The sequence below is a fragment of the Pantherophis guttatus genome, chromosome 1 (assembly GCF_059756535.1).
Source record: "Pantherophis guttatus breed Tessera chromosome 1, ASM5975653v1, whole genome shotgun sequence".
Lineage (NCBI taxonomy): Eukaryota > Metazoa > Chordata > Lepidosauria > Squamata > Colubridae > Pantherophis > Pantherophis guttatus.
In genome coordinates, this window is record NC_142063.1 from 126123659 (window position 1) to 126145797 (window position 22139).

A 22139-nucleotide genomic window follows, 5' to 3' on the forward strand; every position below is an offset into this window, starting at 1 on the left:
TGTTTACTTTGGGTTATGCTTTTATGTATTGTTAGCCTCCCAGAGTCATTTCAACAAGATGCTCAACTATATAAAATATTTGAATAAATATTTGCGATATCCATTATCCTGTATTTTTCTTGTTGTGTTTCTTCCTGCAGCTGTCCTGACTTTGTATTTTCTCTACTTCCTGCATTGGGATGAAACAACTTCCACATCTGTATACCATGCTTTCTCAAGTTTATGTTACTTCACGCCAGTCATTGGTGCCTTCATTGCTGACTCCTGGCTGGGAAAATACAAGTAAGAATGAAATATGCTGTCTATGCTTATAGACTTCCCCTTTCTTGTAGGCTATCCCATTTGTATTGTCAGGAACAATTCAGAGGAATACGGGATCCATCTTCAGGGAAGAGAAACTGCCAATCTGAAGAGGAACCGTTACCTCACCCTTCTGGTCAGCAATAGCTCTTTTCCCGAACACTTAGAAGAGAGAAAGAAGGGTTGTAATTTTGGTTGATATCCCAGCAGCAGAAAAATGCTTGTCTGTTCCCTATCAGGAACCACAGACACGTTTTTGGCTTTCTGATTATAAATGCACCTGCCTTTGGCTGATAATGTTTACCCACTTTTTCTTTTCTTTTTTCCTCTGCAGAACAATCATTTATCTCTCCATTGTTTATGTTATTGGGCACGTGATCAAATCAGTTGGGGCGATACCAAGTGTGGGAAACCAGATTGCTCATGTGTAAGTAATGAGGAAATGGGCCTGCTGTGTTTTGATAATGTTACTATTAATTAACTTGTATTAATGAGCGGCGCATTCAAATGTACCTTGTTGTGAGCATTATGTGGCTCTGTAAGACCCTTTTGTTATCTGGGCATAATGAGTTTTATCCCTGTTAGGTCTGGCTATCATAGCCTTGACAGCTGCCAGTGCCTACCTTTTGAAAATCTGACAGTCTTGATTCTTAGGGTGCAAAGATTTGTTCCAGACTTGACTTCATGTGTTCCGGTGGTGAGAGCATTGCTTGGAATTCACCACTCAGCTGCTGATTAGTCTCTATCTATGACTGAGGGGCCCTTGGCCATCACCATTCAGCATGATAAGGGGAATTTTGTTTACTATTACAGAGCAAACACATACAAATATAAAGTGAACCACAGTGTTTTCAAGTGTGTTCATTTATCTGAAATGAAGAGTCTGTGCAGTCACCTTAGAATCCTATAAATCCAACTTCCTAATGTTGCTGCAAAACTATTTATTTTATTTTATTTATTTATTGATTTATTTTATTCATTTAGTTTGTCAAGCATGTATGAGACAACAAGAATAAGTATAAACATAACATATAAACATATAGGTATAAACAGGTATAAGTATAAACATAAGAAATGAGTACAAATAAATGGGAACAGTAGGACAGGGACGGTAGGCACGCTGGTGCGCTTATGCACACCGCCTTATAGACCTCTTAGGAATCGGGTGAGGTCCACAGTAGACAGTTTAAGGTTAAAGTTTTGGGGGTTTGAGGATGAAACAGCAGAGTCAGGTAGTGCATTCCAGGCATTGACCACTCTGTTGCTGAAGTCATATTTTCTGCAATCGAGTTTGGAGCGGTTTACTTTGAGTTTTTATCTATTGTTTGACTGTGTATTATTGTAGTTGAAGCTGAAGGAGTCATTGACAGGTAGGACATTGTAGCAGACAATTTTGTGTACTAAGTTTAGGTCAGACCGTAGGCGGCATGGTTCTAGGTTGTCCAGGCCCAAAACGTCAAGCCTGGTGGCATAAGGTATTCTATTGCAAGTAGAGGAGTGGAGTACTCGTCTCGTGAAATACCTCTGGACTCGCTCAATTGTATTAATGTCCGATATACAGTGTGGATTCCAGGCAGACGAGCTGTATTCGAGAATTGGTTTGGCAAAGGTTTTGTATGCCTTGGTATGCAGTACAATGTTACCAGAGAACAAACTTTGCAAAATTAGGTTAACAACTCTTAATGCCTTTTTGGCAATGCTGTTACAGTGAGCTCTAGGGCTTAGATCTTTTGAAATGACAGAGTGAGGGTCATCTACAAGGTTGTATCTGCCCAGCTTGTATTTGGTGTTCTGATTTTTGTTGCCAATGTGTAAGGCAGAGCATTTGTTGGTTGAGATTTGAAGTTGCCAATTGTTCGACCATTCTGACACATAGTCAAGGTTGCTTTGTAGGGCAGCAGTATTGTTGGTGGTGTTAAATAGTTTTACGTAATCAGCGAAAAGGACGCAGTTGCTTATAATATGATCGCAAAGGTCATTTATGTAAATTAGAAAGTGAGTGGGTCCTAGAACGCTGCCTTGGGGGACACCACTGTTAACTGATGCAGGGTTTGATAGGGCACTCCTTATTTTGACTACTTGTTACCTGTTTGACAGGAATGCAGCTATCCATTTGTGCAGAAATGCCGTAAGAGCATAGTTTTAACAGTAGTTTGTTGTGTACCACTGAATCAACAGCTTTGCAGAAATCTATGTAAATTGTGTCTATTGCTTTACCCTGGTCAAGTTGTGTAGTTCAAATGTAGTTCTGCAGTGTAGGAGTTGTAGATTACAGGACAATTTTTTTCCTGAAACCAAACTGCTTGTTAGAAAGTAGGTTGTTTGTCTCTAAGTGGAGGGTAATGGATTGGTTTATGATTGATTCCATGACTTTGCAGGTGACACAACATAATGAGATTGGTCTGTAATTTTCAACTGGGGGAGGGGGTCTCCCTTTTTGAAGATAGGAATGACCGTGGCTAATGACCATAGGTTGGGCAAGGAGTGGTTCTGAAAGATATCTCATAGATGTGCTTAGTGGTTTGGCTATGGCCTTGCCTAAATCTTCTCCCTTTTAAGTGCAAATTTTAAATTTTAATGTGTTTTAAAATATGGGTATTTTAAATTATGGGTATTAATTCAGCCAAATTTATTTAATTCATTTTATTCGATTTTAAATTTTTATATGTATGTGTTTTATTTTGTGGCTGTTCACCGTCCTGAGTCCTTCGGGAGTAGGGTGGTATAGAAATTCAATAAAATAAATAAATAAATAAATAAATAAATAAATAAATAAATAAATAAATAAATGGCAATGGAAAGCTTTTTCAAGAAGTAGGCACATAATCCATTAGGGCCAATAGATAGAGATGGTTTTAGGTTGTGTAGTGCTTTTTCATCATTATCTTCTGTAAAATCAATATGTAGCAGATAGTTGCAATTAGTTGTGGTACGACTAGGAAATGTTGGGCAGAAGCCATTGCTGTTGACAACGACAGCAATGACTCATGCCCCACATTCTTCCCCTACTAATCAGGTTGCCTCTAAATATTTTGACGATAGTTACCTAATCTCTTGGCATTGGCCATTTTGGCTGGGATTGATAGAAACTGAAGTCCAAAGTACTTGGACACAACAGGTAGCTTAATACTATTTGAGTTGGAGAAATCAATGCAAGGAGTTTTTGTTCTTGCAATTGATGAAAAAGTATAAACATGGAAAACTATATTAAAATTAAATAATGTTGCTCTTTATGTGATGTAAAGTGCACATTTTATCATGGAGATCATGATCTGGCTGGTGAGTATATGGCGTAAAGTGCTATACAGACAAACTTTTCATTATTTATTACAAAGTATATTACACATTACAAAAAAGATGTTGAGACCTTGGAAAAAGTGCAAAGAAGAGCAACTAAGATAATTAAAGGCCTGGAAACTAAAACATATGAAGAACAGTGCAGGATTTAGAAAAGAAGGGCTAGGTGGGACATGATAGCAGTATTCCAGGCTGCCACAAAGAGAAGCGGGTGAAATTATTTTCCAAACCACCAGAGGGCAAGAAACAATGGATGGAAATTAATCAAGAAAAAAGGAACCTGGAATTAAGGAGAAACTTCCTAACAGTGGGGACAATTAACCAGTGGAACAGCTTGCCTTCAGTAGTTGTGAGTCCTTCATCACTGCAATCTTTTAAGAAGAGACTGGACAACCACTTGTCTGAAATGGTACAGGGTTTCCTACTTGAGCAGGGAGTTGGACTAGAAGATCTCCAAGGTCCCTTCCAGTTCTATTCTGATTGATTTATAGTTGGAACCTATACAATCCCAAGGCAATATAAAAAGTATTTTCCATAAATGTTTGAATTGGCTAGATTCAAAAATGAATGCTGGGTGACCTAGATGTGGACTCACAGAGTTGAATATTCCCTGGTATCAAAAAATTCTTCCTAAAAAAGAAAGTAAAAAAAACAATGCTAAACAAAAACCTGAGGAAAAATGTTATTTCTGATGTATTGTACTTGTTTTCAACAGACATGGAGTTGTAGAATTCATAGTCTTAAGGCAGGGATCAGCAACCCACAGCTCTGGAGCCGCATGTGGCTCTTTCATCCCTCTGCTGTGGCTCCTTGTTGCTGGTTGGCTCCACAATTGATAGGGCTTTCGGTTAGAACAGGTAGAGGAAAAAGGACGCCGCCCTAGTAGGAGACTCTATGGTGGGGGAATCAGACTTCCGGTCACATAGGAAAAAGGATGCCACGCTAGGAGGAGACTCTATGGTGGGGGAACTGGACTTCCGGTCAGCTCCAGAATTGAATGGGGGGGCTTCTGGTTAGGACCTTTGTGGCTCTGAGTGTTTAAGGTTGCCGACCCCTGTCCTAAGGGAACTGATTTATTCCAATCCAAATCTCAACAACCTCAGATCTTGCCATCTTAGCTTCATCAACATGCCACACCCCTTTGTAAAAATTCTTTGCATTGAGGATTTTTTTTTTTTTTTTTTTTTGAGTAAAACAAGAGACTGCAACAATGAGGCAATAGAAAACCTCAAATGGCACAAAGACAGTTTGGGCAGTTTTTGTTTTCTCAGATGTATTATTTTCCAAATTAATTCCTTATTCATGGCAACATAAGAATCAATCAATCAATTACAATCACATTTATTTGATATTATTGTTTTGTATTTTATAATTTTTAATTATCTATACCACTCAGATAGTTTCAATTATCGGGCAGTTTAAGATACAAACAAATAAGTGCTAAAAATAAATTATATAGCAATAACACAAATTTAAATTCCACCTAATAGGTTAACCTAGTTAATAACTTTCAATAGCTTTCAAAAGGTTGTGTATAGAAATAATAATAAAAAAAATATACAGCTTCTTTAAACTCATTGAAAAGTACATATTTCTTAGCAACTGTGTTCCATAGTCTTATTCCAGAGTGATTAAGTGGGATTTTGCTGCATTGAGCTAGGGAATTTATTTGCATTTCATATTTGATAATGGGAAGGAAGCTCCAGATGATCTAGTCCCGGATTCAGTTTCAAATTCCCAATAACCATTCTTCTAGAATGTTGAAGCACCATCAATATTGCTCTTGAATATACTATATACATAATGGTACTGGTACACAATATCTGGGGGCATTTGTTACCACCCACTGCCCCATCAGCATTGCCAGAGCAGATATCTTGTTCATAACCCTTGTCTCCACCCCCACCAATACTACTGGGCCTCATTGGTGACACCGGTACAACAGCCAGCCATTCCTTTGCATACCTTTGAGAGAATGGGTGTATGTAATGCCAAATGCAGCATAAAAGTCAAGTGTTAGATCACGGTCTATTCCTGCAGAGTTTGCACTGGGAAAGCCTATTCACTGGGAAGAGATACAGAGCTGGGCCATTTCCCCTTTTTAATAGAAAAATGTCTCCTATTGTCATAAGCTGGTGATGGCATCATAATGAGTCATAAACTGAGTTTACACTTCAAGAATTTACAAATGAGTGGAGTAGCTCAGTGCTATGATACAAAAGGCGATAAGCTACAGATCCAACCAAAATTGTGATGTCATTTCACCTTCTTTTCTGGCATGTTTTTGAGACTAAAGACTTATAAGACATTACTGATCCATTTTATAAGACATTACTGATCCAACTTGATTTTTGTTTATTTTGTTGGCTGAAAGTCCATTAGAAAGAAACGGGAAAGGATAACTTTGCTGCATGGTTCCTATTGCAGGATTTGGGTTTGCCACAGCATACTGCTTAAGAGTCCTCACTAACATGCTTCAAAAGGCTCTGTTATGGAGTTTGCAGCTCTGCCCCTAAGTCTTTTGATGGTGCTGAAATTTTCTCCTATTTGAAGGATTTTGTCAATGACGGGCCTGTCTCTGATTGCTCTTGGAACGGGAGGAATCAAACCCTGCGTGGCAGCATTCGGTGGAGACCAGTTTGAAGAAAAGCATGTAAGAATTGTGTTTCTTTTCTTCCATGTCATTTCTTTATCTTTACGTGGCATTATATGTATTTTACATCTTTTTTTTTTTTTTGCTTGAGTCCCTTCTTCTAAGTGTGGAAAAGCAGAAGAAATATCCTGCATAAAGATTCATCTACCTGATCTTTATTGCATCCTTGTATGATCAATAGACCAAAGTTCTCATGTCAAGGGTCGTTTGGAATGTTCATTTAGAAACATTTGCTCATCCTCCTTTTGTATGTGCAAAAGATACAAAACAGATACAATGTCTTATTCAGTCTTTATGCCTTGTTCATAGATAATAGAGAGATAAACAAATACCTTACATTTCTATCTAGCCCATTATTGGACAAAACTGGTAGCAATTCTACCAATACCACTTGGAGATAATTCAAACTGCAACAGCCTATGTAGACTCTGGCAGTTGTCAGTAGGAACTTGTTACACCTGCATTGGCTTTTTGGTGCAATTTAAAGTGCTGGTATTAATCTGTAGGGCTTGGCACCAAATTACCTCCAGAATTATGTGAATGTCCCTGTTTAAATTTATATCAAATGTAAAGAAACCAAGAAACACTATGCAGGCAAAAACCTGGGCTTGAAAATTAAACAAACGAGCTTCTTAAGCTTTTAAGCCCTACTTTTTCTTGGCACATATCTATTGAATAGCAGTAGCTTTTCAGAAATAGCTTTTCTATCACTCTAGTAGCTCTTCACATAGGAGAAGAATTCTAGATAGCCTGTCTCTTCCCTTCCCTTCTCTTTTTCTGTGCATTTCTAAACAATTTGTATAGCCCCCCATCTCAAGCATACACACATAAACATCTATACATATATGTCCATGAGTATATATGTATACGTATACACATATGTGTGCCTGTGCATGTTTTCATTTCACCCAAGTCCAAAATGTCTTAAGGAGTGTACAGTAATAGGATAAAAAAACACAGAGACTCCAGACTCGAAAAAAATCCAGATCACAAGAAATCAAAGAGCAACTCAGTTAGAAACAGCAGCTGAGTTACTGTTATATATTTCATAAATAACCTTAAAATTAAATTCAAAACACCTGTTTAAACAAGCTGCATGGAAGATCAATAAAAAGCCAGGTGTTCTAGAATTTATTTTTATCTTGCCTTTATCGTTTTTATAAATAACTCAAGGCAGAAAAGATACCTAATACTTCCTTCCTCTTCCTATTTTCACTACAATATCAACCTGGTGAGATGGGTTGGGCTGAGAGACTGGCCCAAAGTCACCCAGCTGGTTTTCATACCAAAGTAGGACTAGAACTCCCAGTCTCCTGATTTGAAATCTAGCACCTAAACCACTAGACATAAAATGCTGGAATTACTCTAGTGCAAACTTCTCAAGAAGTGCAAGAAAACCAGATAATTATCCTTAAGAGTAACTCTTTAGTGTCTTTTTTAAAATTTAATTTAATTTAATTTAATTTAATTTAATTTAATTTAATTTAATTTATCGCATTTCTATGCCACCCAACTCCCAAGGGACTCTGGGCAGCTTACAGCAAAAATAATGCGAACAATGAACATAGAAAAAATATTAAAAAACATTATAAAAACATTTAAAAACACTAAAAGCCCATGCACACCATTCATGGCAAGATTGCAACAGTGAGATCAATGGCCCCACGCCTGCTGGAAAAGGCAGGTCTTCACCGCTTTCCGGAAGGCCAATAGGGTGGGGGTAGTCCGGATCTTAGGCGGTAACTGGTTCCAGAGAGCTGGGGCAGCCACACAGAAGGCCCTTTCCCGTGGGCCTGCCAGCTGGCATTGTTTAGCTGACGGGACCCGGAGAAGACCAACTCTGTGGGATCTTACCGGTCGCTGGGAGCTATGTGGTAGAAGGCAGTCTCGAAGATAACCTGGCCCTGAGCCATGTAGGGCTTAAAAAAAACCTCTAGAAGTGGAGAACCCGCAAACTCCACTGTTGTGCACCTCTTGCCTTCGATAACTTTTTCCTTATATTTAAACAAAATATATATCCATTTTTCTGGTCCTAGTTTCTGTAGCAGTACAAAAATAGATCTGATTATCCTCCATATGACACTGTTTTAGCTATCTCTGAACACGAAATTTAGAAGAAAGTATTAAAAAGAAATCATATTAGACAAATTGGGAACCTTGTATTAATTACAGCACAGTAACAACACCTGAGGGCTGAATCATTCTCATAAGTGCAACATTTATGAACAATAATAATTATATTTTGTAATCATCCTTTAATTAATACATAATTGGATGTGATTATAATAGCAACAGCCCTTGTTTTTTAAATGCTTCACAAATTTCCTTCACATTAATCACTGATCTTCTCTGAGTGGTTAAATATTATCTTTTTTGACTATGCAGTTTGCTAATTGATCGCTAAAAGCTAATGCTTAAGCAGCCTGATAGACCTTTGAATGTTCCCAACCAAACTCTCAAACTCTGAGTGAAGAAACAGTTCCCTTTTTGGCAGTTCAATATCATATGGCCCAGTGGTGGGTTTCAAATTTTTTTACTACTGGTTCTGTGGGTGTGGCTTGGTGGGCATGGCAGGAAAAGGATAATGTTAAATCTCTATTCCCTCCCCAATCCAGGGGAAGATTATTGCAAAATTCCCATTTCCTCCCAATCAGCTGGGACTTGGGAGGCAGAAAATAGATGGGGGCGTGGCCAGTCAGAATTTTTACTATTGGTTCTCTGAACTACTCAAAATTTCCGCTACCGGTTCCTCAGAACTGGTCAGAACCTGCTGAAACCCACCTCTGATATGGCCTGCCCGAGCCAACTATTCTTAAGTAAAATGCACCAAGTTTAACCTTTTCATATTGGCAAAAAAATTAGAAGGAATTTATATATATTTTTTAGAAATTATGGTAAAAGGTGGTAGTACTCTTTCTTACTATAATACTAAAATGTAATATTAATTCAGTTTATTAGTCAGAAAATGTACTACCAGCCTCATTTTAATTCTCTTCAAGCCAAGAAACCTAAGCGCATTAGATAAATATGAAGGCTCTACATGGAGAAGAGGGGACATTTGTCACTCATCCGGTCTCTACAAATAAAGTAATGAATTGGGAAGCATCCTTCCCTGACTTGGTTCTTAAGACAAGTTGAATTAAAATGAATGCATTTCATATGGGTAGTTCACCTTTCTCCAATCTTCTAAAATAGATTGCAAGAAAGAGAAACCAATATATCTGAAAGTCACAACCATTTGTGGAAAAGTTCTAAGAGTTACATGACATCTAGAGACAACCTGGTTAAGAAAGGCAGTTGATACAGAAGAAGGATAGTGATCTATAGCAGTCCTCCATAACCCAATATCTGACCTTGGCTGTTCTAGCTAGTGCCTTCAAAATGTATTGTATTTTAATTCTCACAATCCATAGAATGCAGTCGAAGATTTTATGGAAATCAGCCAAGAAGGTACCAGGGAAAAAAAAGCAGGGATAAAGAAATGAAAACTGAAGTAAACAGAATAACAGTAAAATAACTATTTTTTTCCAAACTCCTGTCTCTATCCCTACCCATCTTGCCTAGGGACAATAAAAGTTCAAGTTGAATAAATCCAAAGGACACCAAATTAGATAAACTTTAATAGGTGTTACATATGGTTATTATTACTTCAATTACTGACCTGGTCTTTATGCAGATGAGTGGAATCATCACATGGAATTTTAACTCTCCTTGTTTCAGAGAATTTGGGGATATATATATATATATATGCTTTAATTTATATGCCGCCCTTCTCCGGAGACTCAGGGCGGTTTACAATGCGTTAAGCAATAGCCTTCATACTTTTTGTATATTTATACAAAGTCAGCTTATTGCCCCCACAATCTGGGTCCTCATTTCACCTACCTTTTATATATTGGCATATTTTATATGCCAAGTCATCATTCATCCAGTTATTCATTCAAAATGGAGAGTCATGTGAAACTTCTATGCATTTGTTTCTGTTCACTCCAGCCTGGATCAGATAATTTTTTTATTTTGATTTATTTTTGATTTAAATATAAATCTATGACTTCCCCTGTTCTATGCAAATGATTAAATGCAAACCACTCACTGAACCGTGAGAATATCACATTATATTCTTGCATGCACAACAATAACTATTTGTGCAGCATTAAGATTATTTTCCATGGCACAATATAGCCTCAATCCAAATATAGTTAGGCAAACAACTATAAAAAATCCAGTGAACATTTCTTCTGACCTCAGGTTTACAATGTTCAATTTTTGTCCCAAAAGGTATATCAGATATTTATAACCCAACTCTTACAAAAAGGAATTCACACATTTAAGGAAGCATATGAAGGTTGGTATTATTAGGGCAGCTGAAAGTGACTTCAGTGTTAATTACATCTGCTTAGAAATGCATATGGAAAATTTCTAATATCTCCACTCATTTTGAAGCCTAATGAGATGCCTAGCAAGTCAACAAGACAATACAGCAAGAATCACCCTTTCAAAAGTTCAGTTGTTGATGCAGTTTGAAGTTACAGGCTGCTTCACATTGTGTGGACCTCAAACACAAGCATCTTCAAGCAAGCTACATTCTAAGAATCTCAAGGGATTTGATAATCCCTTGAGTCAGCCTTAGGAACAGGTAAGCAAGCAAAGCATATAATTAAAACTTCAGGAATAACCGAAAGCAAGTATTAAATCCTGTGAAATGCCATTAGACAGCTTAGTCTCAACCACCACAGGGCAGCTGCTGAAAAATAACAACTTCAAACAGTGTTCACTCAGACATGAGTATGAATGTAAGCAACTACTGCCTGAATACTCATAAGGTGTTTAGAAACCTGACTTTGGGGTTGACCTGTGTGGTGCTATCAGTAGTACCTTTTGGGGCTTCATCCAATGGTGGGATTCAACTAATTTAACAACCGGTTCTCTGCCCTAATGATTTCTTCCAAAAACCAGTTCACCAAACTGCTCAGAAATTTAACAACCGGTTCTCCCGAAGTGGTGCGAACTGGCTGAATCCCACCACTGGCTTCATCCACCTGGAAGGGCTAAAACAGGGCTGTCAAACTCCCGGCCTCTGGGCCGGATGTGTTATGTGCTGGGCCATGCCCATGCCCGGTTTTGCGAAGGGGAAAAAAGTCCCGATACATCACGTGATGCCACCAGGATGACGTGAGTTTGACACCCTTGGGCTAAAGGATAGGTGAACTGTGGGTAAAATATTGAAACCAGCCAGATTCTTAAGATATTAGGAATAGTATTTGCTTCCTAGCATCAGAGAATCACAATGAGACAAACACTTTTTAGAGTACTTCAGTTTATTTTCATTTCCTATACTTGTCTATTTCTTCATGTACATATACTTAGTAAACCCCAAACCAAATAAAACTAAATTATACTTGCTATATTTAGTTAGGCACTAAAGTTTCAGTATACGCTAATTATAGTCTATACATCTGACAGCTCTTTTTTTTTCTTTCTATATTTGAGCTAGAGGATAGAATTGAGTTTTTAGTAGAAAACACTGTCACACCACACTTAGTTCACAAGCTTATTTTGTTCTTCCAAAAGGGAATTAGTCTAATTTTGGGGATCTCCATTCCTAACTGGTCTTATTTCTTTCGGACAAAGACAGGCTGTATAGCCAATAATACTTCTGCATACCGCAGAGTTATTGGCTGGTATTTTACAAGTGAGAGCAGCTGTAAAATGTGGCAATTTAGCCTTGCTTTCTAATGACAGTCTCTTGCTCTAGGTCAGGGATGGCGCATACACGGCAGAGACCCAAAGACCAGCTGGCTGGCGGGAGGTGCACGCGCATGCACAGCAGAGCTTAACTGGGGCGATGGCTCGTGTGCCATCAGATAGGGTGCAGTGTGCCACCTCTGGCACGCATGCCATAAATTTGACATCAAGGCTCTAGGTTTTTGAGATCAAGTCAACCACATTTTCCAGCAAGGGATCAGGAGAGCATTCTATCCCCTGCCCTTCCAGTCTCTCATTGCTTATTGTCAGAATGGCATTCATAGCTGCTGAATATGCTTACTCTACATTTTGATGGCTTTTTTTCACCCGGTCTTAAAGAATAATTGCTTTTTGCCGATGCCAGCATTCCTCTGTGCAAGCTAATAGCTTACACTTGTTACCTAATGACCCTTTTTTGGTTCCAGTCTTGTAGCACTCATCCCCCAAGTATGACATTGAAGGCAGTGATTGTAATGAAAGCAGTCTGTTAATATCATAATGTAAAAATAGTTGTAAAAGCTATTCAGTAAAAGTAGAAGTAGCAACAAAACCCCTTTAACAAGAACCGTTCGGGTTCTTTCTAAAATCATCCAATGAAGGAACTTGCCAGGGAAACAACAGAAAGGGATTCTAGAGGCTGTACCTGGTGATTAATATCCTTGTATCTAGGTAGAGGGTGGAGCAGGAAGAGAAGAGAATTTGAGTAAGGAAGTAATCATTGAGTCAGTTCATGTCACATGAAAGCAGGTACTTCTTCAACCTTTTGCTGATCAGTTCTACTGGAAAGTCTACTTTGTACCCCTGAAATACTATAGATAAAAAAGCTTAGTAACTAAAAGATGGAATTGCATATAGTACATGGAGCAACCTACAAGATTTCAGTGGTTTCTGTGAATAAGAGACATAAACCTAGTAGCAGAACAATTTGAGATTTGCAACATTAGGATGATTTTTCAACATTACTGTGCTATCAGCAATTCTGAATTCTTGTAAACTTATCTATTTGGATAAGCCTGCTTGGTCCTGCCTGCTGGGTGACATCTGACAAGAATAACAATCCCATGAATGCCAGAGTACTAATAGCCTAGGTTTCTTTTCCCATCTTTCATTACTATGAGCCAGCTGATTTCAGGATGACTTCTTTACTGCGTATGCAACTTTGATGCTGATTTTCAAAGATTATTTACATGGTTAGAAGCAGTGGTGGGATTCAGCCAGTTCGCACCACTTCGGGAGAACCGGTTGTTAACTTTCTGAGCAGTTTGGCAAACTGGTTGTTGGAAGAAATCATTAGGGCAGAGAACCAGTTGTTAAATTACTTGAATCCCACCACTGGTTAGAAGGATCCTAAAGAGACAGTTGTTTTTAAATCATTGTATTTTTATTGTCCGTTGTTGGTATTGGTTGCACATGGCCTTCATGGGATTGTTGTTATCCTTCTCAGATGTCACTCAGCAGGCAGGTTTATATCCAAATAGATACATTTACAAGAATTCAGAACTGCTGATAGCATAGTAATTCATCTCTGAGGGAAGGTTAGGAGGCCATAATCAAAAAATTCTGGTGATTTCTCTGTTGTTGACCTTGATCTGTATTCCATCTTCAAATTCTTTTGCACCTCTTTCTTCTTCCTATCCCACGTAACCTATTGTGGCCCACTTTTGTGCACAAAAAGGTCAGTTCCCATTTCTACCTTGTTTTCGCAATAATCAGATTTGCTACCTTGTTTTTCAGTGACTGTGTGAAAACTAACTCTCATAATCCTCTCACATTCTCAAGGCAGAGTATAAACAAGCTCCCACCCCATTAGTTGATAGGCATGACATTTTCATTTTATTCTGCATGATTTCATTATTAAGATTAAATGTATGTGGTTCCTGTTTAAGGATTATATATTTACCTATTGGTAGGCATTAGTCTGAAGGAATGCCTCTACCCCAAAATTGTCACTGACCTGTAATGGGAATGTTTAATAAATGATTTTCTTAACTCTCCATTTTTTCTGTTCCTCCCCATTTTTTGCATGCATGGATTAGCATACCAATTTCTTTAATTTTCCCCATTTCCAAAGAGATCAAGAAATGTGAGTGGTATGAAAACCATATTTTCTTTTCAGGAATGAGCAGAGCACATGAAGCAATCCACTTACACATTGCCTAGTAATCAGATCTTTTCTATGTATTAGAAACCAGTGTGCATTAATATAATTCAAACCATTTTACAATGTCAATGGATTTCTGGTGTGATAAACCACAATGGGTGTTTAATTCCTTTATGCTATTTAAATAATTAGGTAATTCTATTCATCTTCATACAGACAAGGAATATATTCCATGTGGAAGAATAAGAATAAGCCATTTGGCTTTGCTTTCTGATTCCTTTTAAATTGATTAAGAAAATCATTGGAACTGTCCTTCCTCAACTATGCTGCTGAATTGATCAGCCCGTATTATAAGCTGAGATACCTCATAAAAATCTGGCTATTTTCATCATTATTTATTCTATTGATGCAAAATCAATATCTTATTCATTTTTCATCACAACTTGTTCAAATGCATCTCCTTTTTTCATCCGTAGTACTTTCATTTTACAGTTTACGTATTCCATCCTGAAGCCGACCAAAAGGAAATTAATGAAAGGCTGCTGTCCATACATCCCTTCACATTTAGAACAAACTCTTCTTTGAGTGTAAATTTTTTTGTAGCTAAAATAGCATCATCCATACATAAGAAGATGAAATTAGGAAGCTTCAAGGAATTACAATATTTCCAATTCAAATATTTAAAGGAAAAATGCTTATAGCATTTCCTTCGTCTTCAAAATCATACTACTAAGGATCTTTAGTGGGGTGGAATGTTACTAGCTCCTTATCTTTCTTCCTTTTGTTGAAGTCAAGGAGCTATGGTGTGTCAGACTTCTTTCATGGATATTTCATTTTTTTTACAACCTGACAGAATGCCGGATCTGTGTGTGTGTGTGTGTGTGTACCGCATTTAGTACCATATTTCCCCAAAAATAAGACCTAACCGGAAAATAAACCCTAATGACGTGAAAACACGGTGTATGTATGTATGTATGTATGTATGTGTATATGTACACACACACACACATATACATGTATGTGTTTGTGTGTGTGTATATATATATATACACACACACACACACATACATGTATGTGTGTACATGTACATACATATATATATATACATTCATACATACATCAAATTTGTATTTGCTGATAAAGAAATAAAGGGAGACTAATATAGATCTATTTCAAGCTATTTAGCTCTCATCAGCTAGCCATACCCTTACTTGGGTTCGAACTTGGTCTGCCTGCATATTAGGCAGTTGTATTAACCTCTGAGCCTCAAGTTCTCCTCCCTTTATTAGCTGAGCCAGGGGAGAGATTAAGTGTTTTTTCTGTCAAAGCACCTGGTCTACCCCAATATGGGAGGGAGCAAACTATTTTGATACAAAATAGTTTGTCATGAAAGTGACTGCCTGAGGGCTCCTGGATTGGAGCTGAAAGGCGAAAGGGAAACAGTATGCCCCCTCCCATATTGGGGTAGACCAGGTGCTTCAACAGAAAAAACATATATATACATGTATATGTATTTGTTTTCTGAGGTTTTTGCAGGTATGTAGGTCTTTGGTTATTCGGGTTTTCTCCCGCGTAAAATTGGAAGTACTTTGGTGACGTTTCGACGAAGCCTCATTCATCATCTTCAGGCTGGTGTCTTTGGCCTTGTGCTTCTAGGAGCAATGTAAGATATTTGTTTTCTGAGGTTTTTGCGGGTATTTGTATGTAGGTCTTTGGTTATTCAGGTTTTCTCCAGCGTAAAATTGGAAGTACCTTGGCAACGTTTCGACGAAGTCTCATTCGTCATCTTCAGGCTGGTGTCTTCGGCCTTGTGCTTCTAGGAGCAAGGCCGAAGACACTAGCCTGAAGATGACGAATGAGACTTGGTCGAAACGTCGCCAAGGTACTTCCAATTTTACGTGGGAGAAAACCCAAATAACCAAAGACCTACATGTATATGTGTGTGTATATATATACATACATGTATGTATATGTATGTATATATACATACATGTGTGTGTGTGTGTGTGTATGTATGTATCAGAATATCTATTTGTCCATCAAAAGATTAAAATTAAACAGAATTGGACCAAATTTGATAAGGTGGGAAAAGCTGGCAAAAGACTATCAGTTTCAAAAACGATGAAGAGAAAATGATGAAAATGATAAAAAAAGAAAAGAGAAAAAAGATGAAGAGTGCTAACGCCTGGATGACTGCAAAGAAATACAATCCTTCCTCCCCGCTCACCATCCTATCAGATCCTTCCATCCCCTCCACCATCAAGTCTCAATTGTCAGTACCTATCCTTCCACACACAAACACCCCGCCAGCAGAACTAATGAAGCTTCTTGGATCAGAAGCAAACATTTTCTTCTTCTTCCTCAAGAAAAAAACAATCCAGTTGCCTTTTGAAGGAAAAAAAAAGCACCTTTGAGACAACTATGACCTGGATGACTGAGAATCTCTACAAATGGATGAAGAGAAAAACATTCCTGGGGGCTGGGGGGTGGAAATGCATCTGTGGGAAAGGAATTGGGCAGTGGCTTGGAATACTGCAAACAATTCCATTCTAAGTCTGTCTTGTGCCTCTATCCTGGTCACATGCCTCAAGTCAGATCTCTTATTAAGAAATCCAGCGGTCTCACTCTGCAGATTTTCTCTTTCTTGTTCACTTACGGAAAGGTGTGGCTTTGCAGTTTCCGCTCACAGTGAAGAGGGATATTTTTTCTCTCTCTTCTGCATGAAAACATCTGCAATGAAACAATGATAAAGCTGGAGGGCAGAGAACTGATTGACAGATGATTTTTGTAGATGCCCCTTGGTCAGCTAGTGGGGACATTGTCAATTCATGCAAAAGACTGAGCATTGAAAGACAGCAGTATTGATGGGGGTACAAAAATGCTGGAAGGTTTGTGGGTGATGCCAGCGATTGTGCGAAAGTGCTTTAAATGTCACAAAGAGGGTACAAAAATGAAAAGAAAATTAGAACTGAGAGGGTGTAAAATTTGGTATTCTAAAAGAGAACATTGCCAGTCAGTCTACTGACTAACCAGCTCAAACACATATACATTGAATAACATAAAATAATAAAATGAAATAATATTGTATACAGCAATTAAAATGATTACACACAGTATAATAAAACATAATAGAAATGGAATAAAATACAACCGCACCCAACGGGGCAGATATGGTGCAATATTTTTGATGTTGCAGACCCTGTTAATTAACACATTAGCAATATTTCTTCTTCCTCCTGATAGTATAACTAAAAACAAATTAATCCCTTGAATGCATCTGGCCAAAATAGTGTTTGTTTTTATAAGTTCCACTGAAATAAATGAACTAACAATTCCATGCAAATGGATTTATGAATGAGATGTTATTGATTCAAAATAGCCAGTCCACTATTCAAGAAATTACAGCTGTGCTTGATAATGTCTTATCAATTATAGTTTCCCAGCAAGAGTTGATTTTTTTCCCTTATTACCATATTTATGAAGATATAATTAGTTCTCAAGGACTGACAGGTTAGACTGATCCAATTAAAAAGCATGCGCTGAATGAGTGGCTGTTACTCTCCTTGCAAATCCATTCACCATGCAGCATTGTTCCTAGTTACTTTTGTGTATGTGTTTATGTATGTATGTATATCTACATATTCATATACACATACATAAACACACCCATACACAAACATACTTACATACATATGTATTCTATTTTAACTCAGCTTTTAAAAATGTAATCTCATATTAAATTTAACATTTTGAATTTTTATGTCAATTTTTAAGATGTTATGTCAGCATTTCATATTATTACCATAATTCAGTGGGACTGTTGGAATCCTTTTTTATGAAACCCATGCTTGTCTTTTAAGATGTGCTATAATATCAGACTGATGTGATCTTGTCTTGTTTTAGGTCCAGGAAAGAAACAAGTTCTTCTCTGTTTTCTATCTTGCCATCAATGCAGGAAGCTTGATCTCCACTTTTCTTACTCCTGTGCTAAGAGGTCAGTGTTTAGTTTACAATGACCATGGGTAATGGAATTTAAAATTCACCCTTGGGAAACAAGATCAACTCTAATGCCACAGATGTGTTCATAAATGTTTGAGCTCATAATGATTAGATGCATCCCCACGATGCCCATCTGCTTCTAACTTCTTCTAACTTCTCTTCTGAGTAAAGAAATTAAATGCTCTTTTGGAATAGCTTCACTAGACCATCACAATTATCCCTCATTGTTTCCGAAGAACAGCAATTGTTATAATTTTTTTTTAGAAAATTGTAATTTTGGAATATATTCAAGCATATAACATCATTTTAAAAGGGAACGATTGCCACTGGAGCCTTGGTATTTTGATTGTTATACTTGTCTTCTTCCTCTTTCATCAACCTTAGGAAAACAATACAGCGGTTATCAGGCTCTCTTCTAAGCAACAACCAACTCCAGATGAGCATAGTATGTTCATGCTCTAAAATCCAAAGAATAAAGCTTGCCTTCATACTTCACAGAGCGGTTCAACAGCATGTGTATAAATATTTTTATTATTTCCCCTGCGAACCTCTTTAACAGCTGGAAGCTGATGACTTACTAGTCTTCTATGTTTGTTCTAGTATACAGTAGAAAAAACAGAGCCATTCAGTTGGGCTAATATGGATTGGCTTTTGCTCCACACATTATGAGGAGGGGGGCGGGACACAGACTTCTTACATCTACATAGATCATTGTTAGGAAAAATAAAAACAGTGGCATATTTTGGAGTGGAATGAAGACATAGGATTTTTAAAAGTCTTTTCAAAACTAAAACAAAATGGCCCTTATTTTCTCAGAAATTTGGCAGTGGTATGTGACCTTTCAGGTTTCAGTACTGAGCAGCTGCAAAGATCTCCTGCTGTAGATCAGAAGTCATCTGAACATCCTGGAGCAGAACACTTCCTGCTTTGACTGTAAAAAAAATTGGCTCATCTTCTGGAAAGTAAAATAAATAAGCTCATATCAGGCATAAAAGTGAACTTCAGACAGAGATGCTACATAGTAATCGTGATCAATATTTTATTAGCAATATTCTACCCGGTTGGTTGTGCAGCTGCGTCAGGATTTTGTTTTCATTTCAACTATTTTTTGTTGTGCAGAATATTTAATGGGGGTGTAAAACCCAAGCTTTGTGAAGAATATGCCTCAATTCGGCCTGGGTGTGTGTATGTGCATGCATGTATTGTACCATACCGCAGAAGCAAAGACCAGCTTGTGGGATAATTTCAGGCCGTTTTCTCTGTTGTAGCTTGCAAAACAGGCTCCAACTTCAAAGCCAAATTAGCTGTTCTTCCCCCATTCCATCTCGCAAATCCCTTTAGTAAAGTATATCCATGCACCCAGTGTTGCTATTAGGTAAGCCTTCCTATAAACAAAATTGTGTAGCTTTCAGATCAAGCAGAGTCTTAGTGCTGGCTCAAATTTGGATGGCTGCTTTTTCCAGCAGCATAATTTACTTTCTTGACTCATTTCCCTGCCCTGTGTTCTGATACTTGCAGAATTGGATCGTATTTTTCAAAAGTTACTGGTCTAACTTGCTTGATATGAGATATCAGGATTTTCAAAATGGAGATCCACCACCAGGAAGATGCAGATAGAGGAGGTGTCAAAGAGAAGCACTTGCTCTCCCCTGGGTCCAGTCTTATCACAATAAATATTCAGAGTGGATTTGTTGCCTATGGTCAGGTGGCCAAATAACAGGGTTCCAATTCTCTTAATCCTGGTCTGGCTCCTTAATTGGAGAAACTCTTTTCTGTTCTCAGATTTTACCTCATTACATGTTTTGTCAGGGCCTCCTATAATGCAAGAAACCGATTTGCTGCGAACATGGCAAGAGCCATGGTTAGACTGCAGTATTGCAGGCTAACTCACTGCTCACTTCCAAGAGTTTGATTCTGACTCAGCCTTCCATCCTTCTGAGGTCGGTAAAATGAGGACCCGGATTGTTGGGGCCAATATGCTGACTCTCTAAACCACTTTTGTAAAGCACTATTTTTTTTTAATTTGATTTATATGCCGCCTTCTCCGGAGACTCAGGGTGGCTTACAATGCGTTAAGCAATAGCCTTCATACTTTTGTATATTTATAAAGTCAGCTTATTGCCCCCACAAACTGGGTCCTCAATTTACCTACCTTAGAAAGGATGGAAGGCTGAGTCAACCTTGAGCCTGGTGAGATTGAATTTACAGTAAATGTAGACAGCTGGTGTTAATCACAATGCTATCAGTCTGCTGAGCCACCAGGCCCTATGAGCGGTATATAAGTCTAAATGCTATTACTAAGTGCTAGAGAAATCTATGCACAGTCCAGAATAATTATCTAAAGAATCATCATCATCCATTGTATGCTGCAATGGTATTTTGAAATTACTTCAGTTGCAGGCTCAACAGCCAGAATCTTTAAATCATTAATATTTACAATAGGTTTCATAAAAGTCAAAGAAGTTACAGTCAGGATGCTACTTGGCTGTTGTGACCTAGGCTTCCTGAGTCATTAAAACACTTGAGTAGTCCCAAAAACCTCTGTTATTGCAACAGCTGTGAAATATGTTCATTCACAGCTGAGTCCCAATTAGTTGCAAAAAGTCCTTCGGGAGAAGTCCTTTGGGATAATCACCAACCTTTATCTCCCTTGACACTCTGCCAAAGACCTACTTGGCAAAGCCACACAGATTCCAGAATCAAACAGAGATGCCAACTGGGAACAGAATTAACAACGTTGGTTTCCTACAAAGTGCCCACGTGCCTTTGCTCCTCTTTTAAGCCTTATGGGAGGGGCCAATCATCTCCAGGTCTTACTCCCGAGTCATCCCTTTTGTTTTAACTGTTCATGCCTTCTGACAACTCTGCGTATGCGCACACTAGGAACAGGCTCCTCCTGTTCCTCTGCCTGTTCCTCTGCCTGTTCCTGTTCCTCTGCTGTCCAACTCTGGAGTCTCTGAAGTCCGTACATCACTCCCAGATGGCCCTGGCCCCATCTCTGCCTCTGACACAGAGCCCTCATCTGGGCCTTCCCCAGACTCCAGGACTGGCCGATGTTCCTCCCCAGCCTCCTCACTGTCTGACTCCATTGCCAGCTCCGCAGGCTGCTGGCGGACCACAACATTGCCGTGGTCAAAGCTGAAATCAGTTCAAGTTGCATAGCGGTGGATTGGTAGTAGAGTGCCGAAGTGTGAACTGTGCGTAGTACATTCTGATCTCCAGACACTTCCTCTTTGTGCAATATAGCAGTGGAGGGAAAGGATGGAAGAATCTTAACTTGTTAAAAGAATAACTTGTTTATCATTTTCTTAGGGGGCGTGCAATGCTTCGGAGGAGACTGCTACGCTCTGGCTTTCGGGGTTCCCGCTGCTTTAATGATTGTAGCTCTTGGTGAGTAGCAGGTATAAAAGAGAGAGACTGAAAGAGACAAGAAAGGGGAGGACGATCACAGGTCCTGCAAACAACTTAAAAGAGATGATGTTTCTTCTGTGCACCAAGGAAGGAAATCTATGTGACACCCTCACCTCTCCACAAAGCTCCCTTTGTTTGGTTCTCCTGTACTGGAATTGCAAGGCAGAAAAAAGGAGCCCAGAAGCTCGTTGTCTTCAAACAGCAGGGAAGTTCAATAGAAGTCCAATCATTTTCATTTTGAAGAGGCCTTTCTACCTATCTGTGATATCTTTAGTCCCCACGAGCAACCAAACATTTTGAACACACCCGAAGGGGGCTGCTTTTATTGGCAGCTTCAAAATAGATCTGGGTTAACAGCTTATTTTATAAAATGAAAATTACTTTCCCATCTTGTTCTGCATTGTCCAAAGAAAGGCAGTATATGGGTTACATTTTCCTAGCCTGCCAAAATCATGTCACTGACATTCATCAATAAAAAATCAGCATGATTTTAAGGGCATTTTTTTAAAAAGACCCACTCCCCAAAGAAGGGGCATAAATGAACCTATTTCAGTAAAAATATACCCCTGAGTGCTCTCATAAATGAAAAAAATCCAACATTTTGTCTTTATGGTATATCTTTTTATTTTAAAG

The 22139-nt window shown here is 38.4% G+C and overlaps 1 protein-coding gene across 2 annotated transcripts in view; it reads left to right on the plus strand.

Moving 5' to 3' along the window:
- SLC15A2 (solute carrier family 15 member 2) overlaps positions 1-22139 on the plus strand; it is a 96455-nt gene that overhangs the window by 20062 nt on the left and 54254 nt on the right. For both annotated transcript variants that reach the window (XM_034422717.3, XM_087883813.1), the window contains 5 exons: positions 141-282; positions 635-727; positions 6151-6250; positions 18000-18090; positions 21408-21485. In XM_034422717.3, the coding sequence (XP_034278608.2) occupies positions 141-282; positions 635-727; positions 6151-6250; positions 18000-18090; positions 21408-21485 (504 nt within the window). The remainder of the gene's footprint in view (positions 1-140; positions 283-634; positions 728-6150; positions 6251-17999; positions 18091-21407; positions 21486-22139) is intronic.